At 37.8% G+C, this 15,906-nt stretch overlaps 1 protein-coding gene across 1 annotated transcript; it reads right to left on the bottom strand.

Annotated features, from left to right (window-relative positions):
• Window positions 1–6,512: 6,512 nt before the first annotated feature.
• LOC115678693 (uncharacterized) lies at window positions 6,513–9,315 on the bottom strand. Its single transcript, XM_030602105.2, has 2 exons — window positions 8,814–9,315; window positions 6,513–8,037 (listed from the first exon to the last, which is right to left on the bottom strand). Exons 1-2 carry the CDS (start codon window positions 8,896–8,898, stop codon window positions 6,854–6,856), a joined length of 1,269 nt encoding a protein of 422 aa, XP_030457965.1. The 5' UTR covers window positions 8,899–9,315; the 3' UTR covers window positions 6,513–6,853.
• Window positions 9,316–15,906: the final 6,591 nt, after the last annotated feature.

The following is a 15,906-nucleotide window of genomic DNA, read 5'->3' as shown; positions in this document are numbered from 1 at the left end:
AATTAATTTTAGGGTGAGTAATAGCTAATTACCTTTAAAAAAAAAAGAGGTGAAAAGTACCAAAAAAGTCATAAACCTATTGAATTTGTACCAATTCGGTCCTAAACATTTTAATTGTACAAATTTAGTCCTATACATGTTGACATTTTGCCAATATATCTAGTCAATTTTAGTCTGAAATTGCTGAAGTGGACGACAGCCATCCTACACTATGTAGCACGACCCACGCTGAAGCGAGACACTAACTAGGGGTACCTAATATGAAAAACCAAAACCAGTAACTAAATCGATCAGATTGAATAGATGGTATTCAATTCCAAAGGATTTGAACTGAAAATAAAATGGGTGAGTTCCCAATTCTGCATGGAGCTGCTGAATTGTATATTGCAAATTTTGTATTTGAAATTTACTAACTCTTATGACGTCTTCATTTAAATATATGGTTGTGCTTTTTGTGTTGAAGGTCATGGTTTGAATCTCATAAAATGAAAGTTTTTTCTTGTTTTGAAAATGAATACATGTCTCGAATTTATAAACAAACGTTCAGGGTATATGGTACGCTTTATTGCAAAGAAATTAGAAATTGAAGATAGTATATGTGCGTCACAAACATACCACTTAAATAATATGAGATTCACTTAACTTATATGTCATTTCCTTTTCGGGGTACATCATGTTATAAATACAGCCGCTTATCCTTTACAAATTCGTGAATTACAACAAAGAAACTAAAAAGGCAACAACGATTCTTAGATCAGCTACATCCCACTCTCGCAGTTCCATCCGTAACCCATTTGCTGGTCATTCTGGCGAAATCCTGAGGACTTGTGCCCAGCGACATGGGGTCTGACAGGTTCCAGTTCCCTATTCAAGTCACCCAAATGCCACGTATCGCAATTGTCACAGACTATATCTTGGCTGCTCTTGAGTACACAGCTGCCACATTGAAGTGATGGGATTAGCTAAGACATCGCCAAAGATAGCCGTACCACTACAATTACTGCCATCGAAAGCCTCAGGTCCTTGCTCCAAGTCCAAAAGCAGTTCAAGGTCCATTTCGGATTCCCAATCTACTTTGTCAATATGGATATTGGGATCAGGCAAAGAGATGTTACAGGGAAGCCCGTTGATCTCTGCCCAAAACCGTTCCTTTGCATTGTGAGACGCCTCCTCGACCGCTGAATCGTTTCACTTAAGCACTTTGTCACATGTGTGGATGTACCACTTTGCTTCCATTAGCTTTTTCTAGGGACCTGATCCTACCAATCTACAGAATTCCTTCTCTCACGATGGAATGAATCAGGCAAAGAGATGTTACATGGAAGCCCGTTGATCTCTGCCCAAAACCGTTCCTTTGCATTGTGAAACGCCACCTCGACTGCTGAGTCGTTCCACTTGAGCACTTTGTCATATGTGTAAATGTTACCGCTTTGCTTCCACGAGCTTTTTCTAGGGAACTGACCCTACCAATCTGCAGAATTCCTTCTCTCATGATGGAACGGCTGGCTACCAATTGCCTACTAAAGTAACGAAACCTATCATTAGTTCATCAACACAAGACACAATTCCGAATAAGACCCAATATTACATTATTGATCATCCATTAAACAAAATTATTCCATAATTCAACAAGAAGAGACTGCCTACCAATATAAAAAACACAACCCCTCCAAATAGCAGTCAGTCAATTGCCTTAGTCTAATGAGAATCGAGGGAAAGTAAAGAAAACAAACTTTACAAGTAGTGCACCGTATTCAATACCTAACTTTACATGATATTTGACAGAGACAAAGGAGGAGTTGGAGGAAGAGACGACCAGGGAGTTGACACACCATATTAACGCCTCGAGTTTGCCAATGCTCATAGCACGACTCGCTTATATCGATTTTTCGGACTATCAAATTTAGATATATAAGCATTTTTTGGCTAATAGTGTCCAATTTTATAGAGGGATAATTATTTGGGGATACCGGAAAATAACAATTAGGATACTCTATTGGACCTAGCACGCTACACTATACGAATCAAAATTACCTTCTTTAAGTGTAATGCTAGGTACGTTAAAACCAGTTTATTAAATTACTATACTAGTTTTTGTGACAATTTGTAACTGGGCCCGTAAACAAGTGCACCGTATTCAATGCCTAAATTTACCACATCATAACAACTCTGTAAATCATTCTTATTAAACCAATCAATGTTGTTTCTTTAACCTAGTTAACAAAAAAGAAAAGGAAAAAGAAAAATTTAAGACTATATTAAGGAAGCACAATGGCCCAAATATCTCTCCATATTCTTACCGATATTTCTCTAAGTGTTGCTTCTAAACCTGCCACCTAGAATTGTAGGTTGCTAGAGTAGTTCACTTCTCATTACAAGAAAAGGTTTTGGTGCTTTTCCTATAGAGTAGTCACCACCTAGACTAGGGGTCAGCAATTAGACCAATTCAATCAGCCCAAATTGACCTTACTCGTCCAGTTCAAGCCTTGCTCACAAGGGGATCCGGTTTGATTCCCAATTCCTTAAACAGGAATCGGCCTTGACCGGCTTGGTTTCCAATTCTATACCTTGGAGGGTAGAACATGGAACCGAACCAGTAACCCTAACTAACTTCTTTTGCTCTTTTTATGAAACAGATGATATTTATTAAAATTGAGTATGTTTGACATATTATCCTCAAGCGGAAAAATTGTATTCACTTCTGGGATGTCCAAAGGTTGTTCAATCTCTCCTCTTTTGCTTGAAACGTTTGCATATATTATTTTCCTTTATGGAAAGCCCACAACTGGACAGACAAAAGGTGATGGGTGAGTTTATCAATGTCATCACAATGCCTATGTATCCATAGTTCTTTGAGTTTTGTTTTTACAACATCCTTTTTTTTTCTTTTTCTTTTTTTATTTCTACTCCACCTTTGAAAGATCCACATCCAATCTTTTATAAGCTACTTTTGTTTCTAATTGATAACTACATTAAATGTTTTCCCCTACAATCTCTAAATACACATTTCTGTTTTAGTAGTTTGATTAATATGTTCGGTGATTTTAATGCAATTATCTAAGCATTGGTGGGAAGAGTTGGATGGATGATATCTCAATTTTTTAAAGTCAATTTAGCCATCCTTAGGATATAGAGTACATTCCCCAGTGCTAGTTGTTGCACCGCTGCAATGCGCGTGCCTGATCATTATATCCTTCAATTCAACCGAAAATACACCAGATATGGTTTTTGTCCATACCAGTTTATCTTCTGCTTCCTGTGGTCTTAGGGGGACTGCGGTCATTTCATCCACAATGTCAGGGTCGAATATATTTTGTAGCAACTGTTTATTTGACTTTGCTTCATCCTTCTTAATTAAGTAAGTCACTACCTTCGGTTCATTTCTGTTTGCAGGTCCCCCTATCATGCCCCTGTTTTAGCCATTTATCCTCCCTTATACTGATGCTTTTCCCATTTCCAACCATCGATGGACTTATGGTGTCTCTGCCTAGTAGTAACTTTGCCAGCCCCATGACGGTCTATTTCCTTTACTTGCATGCCAGAAATCACCTTCGGGAAAGTATAGACCTTTTAAAACCTTACTCCATAATGCTAAAGGGTTTTGAGCTATCCTCCACACCTGTTTCCTCCCTCCTCCCCAAAACCCCACCTATCAAAGCATCAGAAACTGATCTTTCTTCATTTCCACTCATGCCCACATTTTCCAGGAATCATCAAAATGCAGGCAAAATTTTCTTTAAAGAAAGAACAATCAAAAGACCGATACTTTCTTTATTTCCACTCATGCCCACATTTTCCAGGAATCATCAAAATGCAGGCAAAATTTTCTTTAAACCTCGATTATCAAAAAAAACAAAAAGACCGTACCAGGCGAAGAAGAAGAAGAAGAAGTAGAAGGGTCGGCGATGCGATGATCGTCTCTTCTCATCCTCTTACCCATCATTAACATCGATCAAGAAATTGTAAATGCTTAAAAGGCGACGCCCCAAATTCTGAAACAGCGAGAAAAAGAAAAGGCTCGGAGCCATTGAAGCTGCGAAATCCATTAAAGGGTTCTTGAATTTGAGGTGAGCCAAGCCCTTCTCTCTCTCTCTCTCTCTCTCAGAGCATCAGCGTCGAAGGCTTCCTGGTGTTAAAATCTAAAAGCCTTTTTGGTTTTTGCTTTTTTTCCCTTGTGATGCATCACAGTAAATGGTTAGTACTGTCGGAAGGCCGGAGGCAGAGGAGGAAGAGGAAGAGCAGCCTGCCATATAGACAAGCCTTAAATGCAAAACTTGCTCGCGTGCGAGTGCAAGTTTAAAGCAATACTCTGTTTTTTTTCTCAATTAAGCAAAAGTTAAAGTACACCTTTTGTCGAAAATCTATTGTGAATAAGTAAAATTGGAGTCTGAGAAAAGTATTTGTTCCAAATTCGCCACACGGCACTTCGGTTTGCCTCCATCGTAAACGCATGGCAATTCGCTTTGCCTTTATGATAGCCACATGGCAACACATATGACATAATTTCGACGTATAGCTCCCCTTCTACTGACTAACTCTTAATTTATTCAGTTGTCACATCTAAACTTCTGACTTTTATGGGATTTAAATTTAAAAAAAAAATAGACGAAGAGAGTGTATAGTTAGATTTTATCTCTTATTAAGTTTAAATTCAAAAAGAATGAATAAATTAAAGGAAGTGAATTCATGTCTACTTTTCACTCATATGGCTTAGTCTGAATAATGTTTCTTAAATATATTCACCAATGTTATAATTTTAATTTAAACGAAGTATTATCTATATTTGCAAAATCTCTTTTATCAGACAACCGCTTAATGAGAGACCAAACAAAAGTAGAACGAGCTAACAAACTAAAGATGTAGGGTCTTAATAAAAAATTATTCTTAACTTTGATTAAAACTTACTTTATGCAAATAATTCAGTTTAGTGCATCAACTAAGTTATGATTTATTTTTGTCTTTATAATTTTGCTTTTTTAACACATAGAACATATATATTTTCGTTGGTTTTACTTCATTTTGAATGACCTTATTTCAAGTACAGCTTCCATGATTGTGCACTAAGAAAAATAACTTGTTCTACTTATTTTTCAACTGCTTAGGAAACATAGCATATAGTGCCTTTTATGACTCCAAGAAAATTATAACTGTTACTATTAAACAGTGTTCCAAATCGACGATCTTGAGTGAACTTGTCAATTTGCATCGATGAAAAACTCAATGTTCGGTATTTTTGTCCATCTAGTAAAAGTCCATGCATTATCTTCTTCTTCTTCTACCATTTAAAAAAGTGAGAATATCTTTATTTTGCATAGATGAAAAACTCAATGTTCGGTATTTTTGTCCATCCAGTAAAAATCTATGCGTATTTTCTTCTTCTTTTTACCATTTAAAAAGTGAGAATATCTTTATCTTGATAAAAGATTATGCATCTTTTTAGGATTTGGCCCGTCTCATATCATTAATGTTTTTTTCAATGAAGGCAGTTATTATTGAGAGAATCACTTAGTTGTCTATGGTATGAGCGTACTAGGTACGCACTTGATCCCTGATTATGTTCATATAATATAATGTATTCGTATTAAGATTAGAATTTATAGCAATTTCACATAAATATGTACGGTATGAGAATTCGTTTGCAATCGCAGATTATAAATATCTTTGAACATGTAAACATATTGTGAAGGTGCTATTATACTCCCAATATACAGATATTTTTGGTCCTCGAATTAATATGTGAACAAACTATACAAACCGCCATGGTACTTATTTTGTACAAATTTCATAATTATATTACTTTTTTTTATTTCAATTTAGTATTGGATACATTAATAGATGGATGAAAGGTACAGGAAACTTTGGAACAATCATCTGAATATGTGTTGATGCCTGTAAATTGCATACCTTAATGTCATATAGAACTTTTTGTAAATTAACAACTTATTATATATCGAATTTCAAAGTTAGTTGTCTAAATAGCTTTTCGGTTTTTAAATAGAGATTATTAACATACACGGAAGATTATGTCAATATTATATACAAATCTTTCAAAATGAGGAACAACCTTAATTCATTGGACAAACTATACAACGTATCTCGGTTTGCTCTGATGATCTAAGCGCTCATTTATAGTAGCAGGTGAGATACTTTTGATGGCCCTTCTTGTGGAGCCGTTCTTACTTGAATTGTTTGATAGGATACATTGAGGTGTTTCTTATTGAAAATACCAAATGCGAGGCTCATTCAGTTGATTGGGCAGCGGTGTCATTCCTTCATTTAGAATTTCTATGAGGAAACATGTTTCTGCCGGTTCCGAAGCAGCGGCGCTCATCAAACAACCAGCAGTCACAACAAGGATCGCCGTCGCAAAGACAGAAGCAGCCTGACGACTTGCTCATACCTTATGCTTCAATGCATAGAGACTACAGAAGTAGCAGACATTCAAGATTACAAAAGAAGAAAGAATAGGAGATCCAATGAATTGAATGGCATTTCTATTTCAGGACTCGATCTGTAGTAACTGCTCTTTGCTTATTCTTCATAATTGATGAATTACAGCAAAGAAACTACAAAGGGCAATAGGAAGTAATCAACGCTTAGACTTTGAAGAATCTTCTAGACCAGTCGGACAAAATTGCGAACACAACATGAATTACTTAGGTACCGCCAAACAGACTCGGCTCTGCCCTAACAATCTTGATGCGAAATACACAGAATGACATATACAGCCCAACAAAATAATGCTAATTATCGCAAACAAAAACGGTTGCCTGACCCCTGTTTATCCACGTTACAGAGGAGTAATGGATCTCAAAGAATAAAAGACTATAAGACGCATACTGCAGCACAAATATCAATACACAAAATTATTCTGCTTCATCCCTTTCCCAGGGTTCCATCCATACCTCATTCGCTTGTCATTCCTGCCAAATCCTGCGCGCTTGTGTCTCGGGATATATTGTCTATCAGGTTCGTGTTCTCTATTCATCTTATCCCAGTCCCATGTATCCCAATTGTCACAGGCTATGAATTGCCTGTTATCTTGAGTACTAACCCACTGATCCCACTCCTGAGAATGGGTCTGCTTTGAAACCCAAATAGGGTCCCCATCAGCTGCGATTCGCTCCACAGGATCAGATCCATACGTCTTTCCGCACCCAATGTGTTTGAGTTCTCTATTCACGTTGTGCCAATCCCCTGAGTCCCAGTTATTACCAATTCTATCACCGCCGTTCTCCAACTTATGATAATCTTTTACATCACGATTTTCTTGAGCACTGACCACCTGAGTCCACCCCTGAGAACAGTCCTGCTTCGAACCCCAAAAAGGGTCACGATCAGCTGCAACTCGATCCGCAGAATCAACTCCATGTGTATTTTCGCACCCTGCAGGTTCGACTTCTCCATTCATCTTATCCCAATCCCAGGTGTCCCAATTGTTGACGGTCCTGTCTTTGTCTTTCACATTAAAATCCTCTTGTGTACCAACCCCCTGATTCCAGTCCTGAAAATGGCCCTGCTTCAATCCCCAAAGAGCATCAGCATCAGCTGCGACTTGCTCCACAGGATCAGCTCCATAAACATTTTCCCCACCCACACAATCATCAATGACCTTCCAAGATGCCTCATCCTTTGGCCATTCCTCTTCGACATCTCCCCATCCATCACATGCAAAGGCTGGATCAGCTAAGACATTGCCAAAGATAACCGTTTGACCACTATTACTGCCATAGAAAGCCTCAGGTCCTCGCTCCAAGTCCAAAAGCAGTTCAGGGTCCGTTTCGGATTCCCAATCTACTTCGTCTATATGGATATTTGGATCAGGCAAAGAGATGCTACATGGAAGCCCATTGATTTCTGCCCAATACCTTTCCTTTGCGTTGTGAAACGCCTCCTCAACTGCTGAGTCGTTCCATTTAACTACTTTGTCATGTATGTGCAAGTACTTCTTCGCATCCAAGAGCCTGTGCCAGGAAACTGAGCCAACCGATTTGCAGAATTTCTTCTCCCAAGATGGCACGGTTGGCTGCCAACTGCCTGTAAATGAACAAAACCATCATTAGTTCATCAACTCAAGACGAAACTTCCAAACAAAAGTCAGGGAAAAAAAATGAAAGTGACTGGATTATGCACATCTAGTACGAACAATGACCCAATCTAGCACAGATAAAATATCATCCACACTGGAAAAATTAGACCCTCTAGTAATGAAAACAAATTAACGAGCATGGACACACTACACCATCAGATGATAAAAACTCATTGCCAATTCACCTCTTTCCCTATATAACAATGCTAAATCCGAAACAAACAGCCCGAATCATCCCAAGTAAGACCCAACTGCAAGGCAGTATAACAATCAAGCTACATCCAATGCCAAACTCCACACAATCAAACTAACCGACAATCAATCTCAAGCAACTCATAACATCCAGTCCGCAATCGGCTCAGTCACACAGCTCTCAGCTTCAAACTCCAACACATTGAAATTAATCTCTCATTCACCAAAAAGAGACACCCAACCACCGTAAAAAAACACGATCCCCTCTGCAAACAGAAGCCATCCAACTGCCACCAGACCAATATATCTCCAAAGGGCGAGCAAGATTATTAAAGGGGGCGGAAAAAAGAAAAGAGAAAACGCCCTTTACAAGTACGAACCCGACACGAACAGGGGCAAAAGAAACATCACTGCAGGCAAAGAATTGAAAAAAAAAAAAAAAAAGAGAAACGATGACCAACGAACCACTCAACACAGGCGGAGACAATCAATCACAGGGAAAGAAAAAGGAACAGAGAAAATAAAATATTACCGAGCGGCGGCTTTCTTGCCAACGATCTGGTCCCCGGAGCGCCCTGATGACGAGGATAACCCTTCTGTCCCCTCCAGCTGCCCATCCTCGACCCCGACAAGACTCCCCAGAAAAGGAAAAACCGGTGTATAAAAAAGAACCAACCCCCCCAGCAAAAGATCCCTGCAGCTGCAGAGCAAGAACAAGAAGGCCACCCACCCGTCGAAGCGTAAACAACTTCAAGAACGATGCAATCCCCGGCCTCTTGGACGGGAAAGGAAACGAGGGTCGTCCAAGAACGGAGCGATCGGCGACCGAATTGCGATCACGGCGAGGAGAGAGAGAGAGAGAGAGAGAGAGCGGCAGAGGGTTTAAGGCTTTGGAAGCAACGTTTAAAGGGTGCGCTTCGGAAGCTTATGAAACTCGAGGTGACATTGAAAGAGAAGAAGCACACAGTAATGCGTGGGGGGGGGGTTTCATTCTTGCGTTTTCTTTATATTAAGCCTCCCCCTCGAATGGCGGTTTCCTCTCTTTTGTTTCTCCTCTCTCTATTCGTGGGGAAGGGAAATTCATACCAAGAAAGAAAAGAATAATAAAACAAGAACATCAATTTCTCCGAAATTGAAAAGGTCTAAATTAATTCCGTTATAAAAGTACTAATTTTCACGCGTGCATTACGTGTGCGGTCCGATTAGTTTGCGTTCCTAGGACAATACTATAAAAATAATTCGACGTATAAATTCTTAACCTTAATGGCACGGCGAAATTAAAAAAAAAAAAGAGGTGAGGTTATTGTCTTTGTTTTATTATTGCAACAAAATTCTTCCTTTTGAAAGGAAATACTAAACAAACATTTTGCTAATTTTTAAATAACTGAAGCAAAATGTTTAGTTAGTAAAACATTATAAAAAAAAATTTGAAGGGAAAAAGTAAGAAAGACATTCCAAATTTCTCGAATTGCGTGCGAGGGAGGAGTTGATTATTCAATAAAAGACAACTGAGTAATTTTAACCAAGTACGCTTTCTTAATAGTAGGTGGGGGTGGCCACTCTCTTTTTTGTTCTCGTCCTTTTCTTTTGGCCAATTTTACAATTTATCCCGCCCGAGTTGCAATCAGAAAAGAAAGAAAAAAAAGAGTTTGTAAGGATTAAGTGAGAAATAGTGAGGTGAGACAAACTGATTTTCGGGCTTAATATATATAAATATAGAAGATATGCCGTATTCGCAAATTATCGCTTGCCTTGGGAGTGCTCCGTGAATAAAATTGCAGATATACCGAGTCGATGTAGAGAAATGCGCTTTCAAGGATGCCGTCTTCAAAAAATGAAACGGTAATTATAGTTGATCCATGATCATCCCACCATAAAGTGGAACAATCGAAACAATCGGGATTATTTGCTTCCGATTATAGTTTCGCTTTCAATAGATCGAGCCGTTGCATAAGAATCCATACACAAGCGTCGTCACCGTTCTTCCCCACACTTAATATCAAATTCAAATTTGGATGGTTTTCTTTCTTTCCTTTTATAGAAATATCAAGGGGCTAATTCCCTAAAAAGAAAAATCCAAATATCCAGAGATTGTTGCTATTCCACGAGGAGGCGAGGATGGTGATGAAAACAAGGATATTAACTAATCACCCTCCAATTGACCATACTGTTAATAATTTGGAAAAAATCAATAACGGGTTTTGGATATTCGGATAGATTTGAAACTTTTATTTTAAATGAAGAAAATTTTGGAATAGGATTGAGGTTTTTCAGGGAATTGGGTCCGCATGCAAGCGCAGTAGTTGTCTATTAAATCACTGACTCTTGTCAGTCAATTCCAACAAAAGAGAAGGATATTCCTTTGTTATTTTATTGTGAAAAATTGGAGTATTAATGTAGTATTGTCGGTACTCTACGGGGGAAACTTGCCGGACGCGGTCAGTGATGTGCGCTGCTTTCCTTTGCTTTTTTTTAAAATTTGCTGCGTGATGGCGACCCGTGTGGACGGTGGGACGGGAGGGAGGGATGATGATGATGATGATGATGATCTAGAGCGACAGAGCGGTACAAGTTAGTCCTAGGTTGTCCCCCTTAAAAGAAAGTCGTGATTTTTAATAATTGGAGTGAGCAATAATCCATATGGCTTAACTTCTTGCCAATATCATCGAGGATCTTCTAGACAAATCTCGCGAAAAGCTTTAACGTTTTCTTGATTTCGAAAAGGACTTTGCTGGCATAATAATATTTGGATTACTGTTAGAATAATATAATGTCGTGAGTCAGTTATGACATCCGAAAATTTCGTAGTAATAAATATGTGACGTTGGAAATTTTTTATATTTGATAATAATACTTAGATTATAAGCTAAGTATTATTTATCTTAGTATTTGTGCTAACGCGTAGAAATCGTTGTTGGATCGTAAATTATGAGGCGCGGATTCGGGAACGTAGTCATTCGAGTTCGACGTGTTTAGAATTTTAAACGTTGTTGTGTATGTTAATAGTAGTGTGATATTAATTAAATTACCATCGTCTTAATAATTAATGTGTAATATTATTATATTAAACTTTAGTTAATTAGTAATAATCATTATTTTCTAATTGCCGTTAAGGGGGGAAGATATTCTGTTTTTCTCACAAAATTCCCTTAAGACATCTTCCTCTCACGTGGCCTATGAAAGATTTAACCATGGTCACATGCCACATGCCCTCTTAAAATAAACTTCTTGTTTTAGCTTAACACCTAGCCATAGGCCATCATTTTCCTTGGCTATTACTCTTCCCTAATAAGCCTTGATTTCTTACACCTGGCCATGGATGGAAAGAGGAAGTGCTATCTGTGAGTGCATGCACTTATCCACTTCACAATCTACTCCTTTTTTTTTTCATTTTTTACTGGGTAACATCGAAGGGAATTTTCACCCCCAGGCGGTAACTCTTTTTCACTATCAATCTTCAAAGATAATTTACTTCATCAATACCCGATCCAAAATTTACAAGCTAGTTTTGGGCATTCAGATTTTAGATAAGGCAAGTGAAGATTCTAGAGTTAAGCTAGTTAAATCTACTTGACACTTTTTAACTTGGTTGCTTGAGAAATGTTATTTTGATATGTGATAATAGTGAAGACATGGTGATGGTTGGATCAATTTTACTAATTTTGTACATGTTCAAATTGGCGTGATTTGTTTCCTTAAAGTGTGGTAAAAATCGACAAGTGCAATGGTTAAATCTAAACGTGTAAATGTCATCTTTGAGGTGATTGTGAAAATTTTCTTGCCGGTTTTATGTATGTTTAAAAAGGTAGAAAATTGTTTTACTCAAAGTGGAGTATATTAGGTGAGTGTAAATGATGAATAAGAACTTGGAAAAAACATATTTATATGTGACATCCGGAAATTTCGTAATAATAAGTAATTGACGTTGGAGATTTTCGATGTTCGAAAATGATTCTTAGATAATAAAGCTAAGTATTATTTAAGTTAGTAATTGTGCGGACGCTTAGAAATTGTTGTTAGACTGTAATTTGCGAGGCGCGGATTCGGGAACGTAATCGTTTCGAGCTCGACTTATTCAAAATTCTAAACGTTGATGTATACGTTAATAATAGTGCAGTATTAATTAAATTACCGTTATCTTGGTAATTAGTGGGTATTATTATTATTGGTTAATTTTGGTTAGGTAGTGTTAGCCATTTTATTCTAATTTGTCGTTAAGGGAAAAAGGGGGGGGAGATATTGTCACAAAATATCTCTTATGGACTCTTGTTCTCTCACGTGGCTATTGAAGGAGAAGCTTGACCGAATGCCATTTGTCCTCCTAAGCCAAGCTTCTACCCTAGTTAGACACCTAGCGTAAACAATCATTTTCCTTGGCCACCACTCCTTTCCTGATTTCTTACATCTGGCCGTGATGAAAAGAGAAGATGCCACCTGTGAGTGCAAGGTGTTTATCTACCTCAACCTATATTCCTTTGTCTCATTTTTATTTAGGTAAACACCGAAGGAAATTTTACTCCAAATCGTAACTCCCTTCTTCACTTTCTACTTTCACCTTTAACCGATTCAAAATCTACGGGAGAACTTTAACTTTTGGGTGTTCAGATTCTACACTAGGTAAGTGAAGACTCTAGACACTTTTAACTTAGTTGCTTGAGAAATGCTATTCCAACGTATGATAATAGTGAGGATATGGTGATGGTTGGATCTGTTGTGCTGGTTCTGTACATGTTCAAGTGAAGGTGATCTGTTTCTTTAAAGTGTAGTGGAAATCGGCAAATGGAACAGTTAAATCCGAACGTGTGAATGTTATCTTTAAGGTGATTGTTGAATTCTTCTTGCTGGTTTTTTGTATGTTCAAAAGGGTAGAAAATCGTTTTACTCAAAGTAATGATTCTGTTTACTTCTGAAATGAGTAGATTTTAACCTCAAGATCTAGTTCTGCATACCTTTGAAACTACTCAGACTTAACTGTAAAAAATCTAGTTCTATATACTTTTGAAACTGCTCAAACATTACGGTCAAAATCTGATTCTGTCTACTTTTGAAACTGCTCAGACTTTACATTCTGAGTCTGAACTAGCTTCTGAGTCTAAACTCGCTTTTGAATCTGAACTTGCTTTTGAGTCTGAATTTGCTTGTGAGTTTGAACTTGTTTCTGAATCTGAACTTGTTTCTAAGTTTGAATTTGCTTCTGATTCTGAGCTTGCTTCTGAGTTTGAACTTGCTTCTAAGTCTGAACTTGTTTTTTGAGTTTGATTACCTATTTTTCAGACTCGCCTATCTAGAATCGGTATTTTCTAAACCAAGAAAGTTTTATATCAAAATCTGGATATGTGTACTTTCTAGACTTGAGTAGACTTCAGCCTTTTGAGTCTGAACTTATATTGCTTCATACTTATGGGTTCGAATGATACACTTTATTTCTCTAAAGGATATGTGATGTGAAAAGAAGGATAATATATGCATGCAAATACTTAGTTATCATGGCTTGCATGAGGATAATATATGCAAATACTTGGTTGACATGACTTGCATGAGAATAATATAAATTCCGTCGCCCATATAGTGGTGTGTGACGATGCCCCGTGTATCGGGATACCTCGAGGAGTGTTTAGGGATGCCTCGGGAGTCGGGATGCCCCGTGTGTCGGGATGCCCCGGGAAGTGTTTCGGGATGCCTCGGGAGTCAAAATGCCTCGTTGGTCGGGATGCCCCAAGATTGTTCGGGAGGATGAAGTAATGAACCTAACGCATGAGCATGAATGTTTTACATCATATGCCTGCGTTTGGATGAAAATATTGTGGAATAATGAAATAGTTTGATTTGTGTGGCATATCCAGACGGAAAAAGGAATAACATGCATTCGAGTTCCATGCATACTGTTTGTTATGCATGCATGTTATTTATACCAGGTGAAGTGGTAAGCTGATTTTTCTAACTTAAAACTATAGATTTCATTTACTAGGCCTCAGCTCATCCCATTATTTTTTTAGATATGTAGGAATGGACAATCTGCTGTCAATGTTTACTGGTTTCCCTAGACAATATGGTTGCCAGTATGTTGTTATGCTTTTCCGAGGGCGGATATAGTTTATACTAGATGTATATCTACTATATGGGTTGATGTGGGGCTTCCGGAGTGGGTTCCTTGTCGGTTTACGGCATAGTATATGAACCTCAATGGTGACTTGGTTGGGCCGTTGCGGGATTTTGGTTGATATGAAGGCGGCAACACCTACGACTTGTTGTAAAGTCTACTTTTGTGCAGTCCGCCTTTGTAGTGGATTGTAGCATGGAGATAGGCAACCATCGACCTACCCAGTCTTTTGTTTTGTGATTATATGATGTTTGTCTGGATATGTAAATCTGACAAGTGTTGATAAGAAGCAAAAGTATCTTGACTAAATTTGTGCGATATTCATGTTTAAAACTTGTTTGGATTTTGATTTCCTCTAGTCAAATTATTGGTAATATTAAAAGACATGTGTCGCATGTGACGTTCTGGGGCGTCACATTATAAGTACATACTTAATCCTCTTTTGTAAAATCTATTAACTTCTTATCCAAGAAAATTTTGACTTTCTGAATCTGGACATATTGATTTACGAACCCGAGTAGATTTTTGTTTCAAATTCTGATTCTGTTTACTTCTGAACTTAGCAGATTTTAATCTCGAATTCTGATTCTGTTTACTTATGAACTGAGCAGATTTTAGCCTCAAATTCTGATTCTGGTTACTTTTAAACTGAACAGACTTTATTGTCAGAATTTAGACAAGTCTATTTTTGAGAATAAACAGATTTTCTGTCAGAGTCTGGATATGTCTACTTTTAAAATCCAACAGATTTTACTGTTAAACTCTAGACATGTCTATTTTGAAACCAAACAGAATATATTTTCAAAGTCTAGACATATGTATTTTGAACCCGAATAAACTTTATTTTCAAAGTCTGGATATATGTATTTTGAACCCGAGTAGACTTTATTTTCAAAGTCTGAACATATGTATTTTGAACCCAAGTAGATTTTATTTTCAAAGTCTGGACATATGTATTTTCAAGCCAAGTAAACTTTATTTTCAAAGTCTAAACATATGTATTTTGAACCCGAGTAAACTTTATTTTCAAAGTCTGGATATATGTATTTTGAACTTGAGTAGACTTTAGCTATTTGAGTCTGAACCTGTATTGCTTCATACTTATTTGCTCGAATGATGCATTTCATTGCTTTAAAGGACATGTGATGTAAAAAGAATGTGAGTATAAGAATGCAAATACTTGGTTGTCATGGCTTGCATGAGAATAATATAAATTCCATCACCCACAAAATTCAATGATGACAATTCCCTGTGTGTCGGGATGCCCCGTTGGTCCGGATGCCTTGGAGGGTGTACCGAGATGCCTCGGGAGTCGAGATGTCCCGTTGGTTGGGATGCCCCGGAGGGTGTACCAAGATGCCTCGTTGGTCGGGATGCCCCATTGGTCGGGATGCCCCGAGAGTGTTCGGGAGAAAGAAGTAATGAACTTAACGCATGAGCATGAATGTTTTACATCATATGCTTGCGTCTGAGTAAAAGTATCGTAAAATATTGACTTGCTTAGATTTTGTGGCATATCCAGATG

Source organism: Syzygium oleosum, unplaced genomic scaffold, assembly GCF_021117445.2.
Source record: "Syzygium oleosum isolate NSW1041296 unplaced genomic scaffold, Sole_v2.1 Sole_v2.10, whole genome shotgun sequence".
Lineage (NCBI taxonomy): Eukaryota > Viridiplantae > Streptophyta > Magnoliopsida > Myrtales > Myrtaceae > Syzygium > Syzygium oleosum.
Note: the sequence above shows the minus strand (reverse complement) of the source record. Positions and strands in the feature narration are given on the sequence as shown.

Coding starts and splice junctions, on each gene's coding strand:
- LOC115678693 (XM_030602105.2), bottom strand. CDS start 8,898: ATGGGCAGCTGGAGGGGACAGAAGGGTTATCCTCGTCATCAGGGCGCT. Junction 8,038..8,813: donor GGCAAGAAAGCCGCCGCTCG/GTAATATTTTAT, acceptor GTTCATTTACAG/GCAGTTGGCAGCCAACCGTG.